The sequence below is a fragment of the Cryptosporidium hominis genome (assembly GCF_000006425.1).
Source record: "Cryptosporidium hominis TU502 chromosome 3 CHRO013125, whole genome shotgun sequence".
Classification (NCBI taxonomy): Eukaryota; Apicomplexa; class Conoidasida; order Eucoccidiorida; family Cryptosporidiidae; genus Cryptosporidium; species Cryptosporidium hominis.
The window spans coordinates 1-5389 of record NW_667018.1 but is presented as its reverse complement, the minus strand read 5'-3'; the positions used below and the strand labels follow the sequence as shown (position 1 = coordinate 5389).

The window sequence follows — 5389 nt, the reverse complement described above, 5'->3', positions numbered from 1 at the left end:
AGGAGCGAGGGGCGGTGGCCACGGGTGGTTAGTGTCTGCCACATCATGGCGTGTCTCGTCGCGGGGAGGGGACGGAGGGGGCAAGCGATAGTACAAAGCGAGGGCATGGACGGTGGAGGTTGGTGTTGGTGTGTGCGCGAGGCTGANGGAGGGGGAGGGTAGGAGGGGTGATTGCGAAAGGGCGAAGGGAGGGGAGGAGGTAAAGAGAGGAGCGGGAGGGTGTAACTAAAATATACGTAGGGTGTAGATTGATATGTGAACGACTCTTAAAGAAGAAAAGAGAAAAGCATGGTGTGCTAGGGGGGGGCGCCGTGTGAGTGATTGGAGAGCACGACGTAGGGAGGAGGGGAGGAGCAGGAACTAAGGCGGCTGGTCAACGTCGCGCAGGGTGAGACACGCACACGTTAGGAGGAGAGCGCGCGAGGGAGGGTGAGGTAGGTATATATATATATATATATATATATATATATATATATATATATATATATATATATATATATATATATTTATTTATTTATTTATAGGATTCGGCTACACTTGATAGCAAGTAATAAATATTTCAAGTATGTATAATTTCAAGTAATAAATTATTCGCCATGCCTTTTACATGTTAAATCTCTAAATTTGTATTTGAATACAAATTTAACAGGCGTGATGAGAAATATAGATTTTTTTGAAATTTATAAAAGATTGGATATTAATTATACAAATAAACAAGTAAATTCATGTTCAAGTATTAATTTAAAAAAAGACACTATTCATCAAGAAGTTATTTCAAAAGAAAATCAACCACCTGAAAGCGGTGGATATAAACATCGTGAAAATGATGGAATATATTTAGACATTAACTTCAACTCTAACTCTATTGCACTCCAGCCATGTATCGCAATTAAAGAGAAATCATTCAGATTACCAATATTTGAATTGACGTATGATTTTCAAATGCCTAATACTACATACCAAGTTAAACAAAATAGTAGGCTATATGAAGAAATTTACTCATTAGTATATGCAAATTATTCAAATATCATAATTAATGAGATTACTCCTTCGAGAAAAATAAAAATTTCTGAAACAAAACCTATTTTTGAAATCTCTGAAAAAGAAGGGAATCCATATTCTATATTTTGGGATGATGAAGATATAAAGTCCAACTCATCAATTTTACTTGGTGAGTTTACTGGATTGCTGTATAATAACGAAAAAAAATACTATAACAAGTATTCTTTCAAATTGCCCAACGTTTCAAATGAAGAGTTAAATGTTATTTTGGATGCGTCTCATTATTGTAATGAATTTGCTTTTCTAAAACATTGTAGGCTCCCCTTTCCATTCGATGATCAAAGAATAAGACCAAACACTCAGTTACAGTGGTTATTTATTGACAAATGGCCACATCTTGTTGTATTAACTATTCCTGGAATCGAAATTAAACAAGGCGATGAACTTGTTGTCGATTTTGGGAACAATTATCATATGTATTACGTAAATAATTTGAAAACAATATTTAAAAACATCATCAAAATTAAAGCGGAGAATACGCAAATTTTCCAAATTTGCACTGTATGTAGACTTGAACTAGAGAAAAGCATTATTGAATGTAAAAAGTGTATAATTTGCCGTGAATACATACATGATAAGTGTGGTTATTATTATAAAAACAGTGGAAACTCGGTTTGTTGTATTACTTGTTTAAAAAAATCTTTTAATATTATCTTTGGCATTAATAAAAAATTTGATTATCCCTTCAGCGGAACAAGTAATTTGAGTAAGGACTCAATTATTAGTATACTAAAAATTTATGATGGGGATGCATGCGAAGAATGTTTATCATTGTTTCGTAAAAAAGACTTGGAATTAGAAAGATGTAAGTCTGCATTCTTTTGTAAACTACTCCATGAATTTTATCAGATAGATAAACACCCTGATAATGTTGACTCTTTTTATGCAGAATATAACTCAAAAAACGAGACAGAACCAAAGTCAAGCATTAATATAGACATTAAAGCCCTTGAGAATATTTATTATATTTTTGAAAGACTGGTGAAATACTTAAAGGATTTTAATGATGAAAACAGTCTTTGCGAAAGATTAAAATTTGAATCATATTTTTCCCAAGATAATTATGTTGGTCATTCAAACCATCAATCAAAATGTTTATTTCCAGATTCGTTGATCTACGAAACATGGGGAAAGTCGAAATGGAAAGATTTTATTTTTTGGGATAAGACAAAAAATTCTTGGGTCGGATTACTAAGACCAAATGGGATATTTTCAAGATTCGATTGCTGTAATAAATATCCAACCATAATCGAAAGTTTTTATGAGACAGAAAAGTGGGTGGAACAGAGAATAAGCGAAACTACAATTCCAAAAAATTTGATTTCTACAATATTGACTAATTCTGATAAAGGTCCCAATTGTAATGAAAAAGATTATTCTAAAAGTCAAGATGATATTGTTTCACATACTTATTACCACTCACCGTATTTACCTACTGACCTAGCATCACACCCAGACTTCAAAATATTCAACAATGAAAATGAAAACAAGTATCAAGGTAATTTACCTCCAGTCAACGAAACTAATAATCTATTTTCAATGAATGATAATCAGTTGTTATTGAATGGAAAACTCAAGAACGCAAATGCTACTCATAGTGTTGAATCAGAATTGTTCTCATTTTCAAATTCACCTGAATTTTTATTAAATGATATTAGGCCACGTGTTTCTACCACAGGTTATATTCAATGTTGTTCGCCAGTAAACAGAAAACGTAGAATAAGGTCGACTCTCCCCTTAACTTCGAATGCTGCAAAATGCCCAACTGAATGGAGAGTAAGAGGGATCACGTGGCATGCAGAAAGAAAAGCATTTATTGTACCATATAGAAGAGATAAAGATGGTGGGCTTACTTCAACAACTTTTGGTGCAATGAAGTATGGAAGCCCTTTGACTGCATTTTTAAAAGCTTTAGAATTTAGGGAAAATTATTTAAAGGAGCAGGCGACAAAGTTACCAGAAGAAATAAAGCAGCCAAGTGTTATTTGTGATCAAGCATTATTAATTAGAAATTTACCAAATATAATTTGGGATTCGAACAAACTTGTATGGAGAGCTCTTGCAGATGAGGAACTCCTATGCAATAATAACTTAACACAGAAATTAACTTTTTATACACAGGATATTGAAATAAACGCAATGCCTTATGGAGCAAGAATTGCATATGAAATAGCCGAAGTTTGTTATATTCGTAGAAAAGCATTACTTCTTAACTCAAAGGTAAATACTATACAAAATTCATCTGTAAGCCGTTTAAGAAATAAGAGTAATTCGTTAGAGGGTCATGGAGACGAGTACCAATTAATATTAGAGGATCAAAACCATTTACTTTTACCGAAAAATTCACAAATAGATATTACAAACTCGCAAAGCTCTTGTTTCAAACAAATCAGGTTGAAAATTATTTTTCCAAATGGAGAGGAAGTTATTAGAAGTGACTTGATTGCATGGCATTTTAGGAGTAATTCATGGATAATTACAAATATGATTGATGGAAGTACATCTAATCAAACGAAAAATATTAGTTTCCTCAATTATTCAGATTCTAATATAAAACAAAAATCTCTTATTCAATCATTAATTTACGCAATTGAATGTTGTACATCTATACCTCCAAAGTGTCAAGTATACGTTCATGCAGAGGAAGCTGAGTCAATAATTGATTCTGAGGATCTTGCGGAATTGTTGAAACCTTTTCCAACAGGGATATCATGGTATTGCAAAAAAAGAAGGTTTTATACATCAAATGGGCTTGATAGTAATGGAAGAGGACAACACTTTAGCATTGCATTATATGGTTCACTTATTTCTGCATTTAATGCCGCAATTGACTATAGAAATATTTTTTTGAAAAATAGGAGAAAGGCTATTTTGCCAAAAGTTGAATGGATTCTATGTTTTCCTGTTAATCAATGTTCAATTAATACAGGTTCAAATGAAAGAATAAACGATTCAGATATTATTAATAATGGAGATATAGTAAAGGAATTAGATAGTTGCAACATTTATCATTTATCCGATAATTATATGGGGAGTTGTAACGATAGAAATATTGATCGAATAAATAATCAAATATCATCATTAAATACATGTATTTCAGGAGATTCATATCATTCTGGAAGTGATTGGCTTCAACATCCAACAACAGTTCATGTTTGGACGATCAGATAATTGAGCCACAAAATGATTTGGATAACAGAATAATGAATATTGAATTAATAGAATAAAAAAAAATTGCCGCTACAAAATTATTGTTAATTAGGCTGCAGTAATATTTACTAAATGAACAGAAACTCGATAATATCTCAATGTAACGTTGATCCCACTGTTTTCTTCTATTATTCAGGTAATAACTTCCACAAAAAATTGGGATTATATTTTATTGATGATTTTATCTACGAAAATATTAATAATATTTTTGAACACACAAATGAGTCAAAGCTAACTTTTACTCCAGCTATTGGTGAAATATCAGACCCAATTTTTTCTGGAGAAACATCTATTGAATATTCATCCGAATTTTTCCCAAGATTCTCCTGGAGCAAAAATGATACTTTTGGTGCATTTACAACCGGTGTTTCTCGCGAAATAAAAATATTGTATTTGAACAATGGGCAAATCCAAATTTCAGAAGAGATTCATACTCTTGATTACTTTTGTTCTTGTCTTGAACTAAATAATTATGAAAATTTTCATTTATTGGCTTCTTCCAATATTAAATATTTCAATTCTCAAAATTTCGCTCAAGGAATTATTTCTATAATCGATTCCAACACTAAACAAAACATAGTGAATTATCATAAAGATTCTAGCTTCGAAAAACTTAATAATATTTCCGGATATCCTAATAATGTTAAGTGGATAAACTCCAACTGCTTGGTTTCTGGCTGGAATCTTTGCAATTATTCAAACCAATTGCATTTTTACGACATAAGAGCTAAAGATGCAATTTTTGCTACCAATATTATGACCAATTGTAATGAGCTCCTAACAATTAGCCAAACTGGAGGTAATTATTTACTTTCAAGTAACTTAAATAACATTATTTGTATATTTGATATAAGGTTTATGAAAAATAAGCCAAGACAAAATAATATTCAAGCATTAAACTGCATTTATTTTAATGATAATGAGATCAACGATATACAGTGGTTTCCAAATGGAGAACTCAATATTTCAATTTATACTAATGATGGGATCTTTATTGCAGAGTTAAATAGAGAAATAAGCTCACATATATCTTTTGAAGGGTACAAGCCAGATAATTGTTTTGAAAATATCTATTGGAATGAAAATTTAATCAAGCATTTCAAGCCATTAAGTCTTA

General features: G+C 31.7%; 1 protein-coding gene across 1 annotated transcript; it reads left to right on the top strand.

Annotated features, from left to right (window-relative positions):
- Positions 1-654: 654 nt before the first annotated feature.
- Positions 655-4233, top strand: Chro.30337 (hypothetical protein). Its single annotated transcript, XM_660503.1, has 1 exon — positions 655-4233. The coding sequence occupies one exon, from the start codon at positions 655-657 to the stop codon at positions 4231-4233; it is 3579 nt and encodes a 1192-aa protein (XP_665595.1).
- Positions 4234-5389: the final 1156 nt, after the last annotated feature.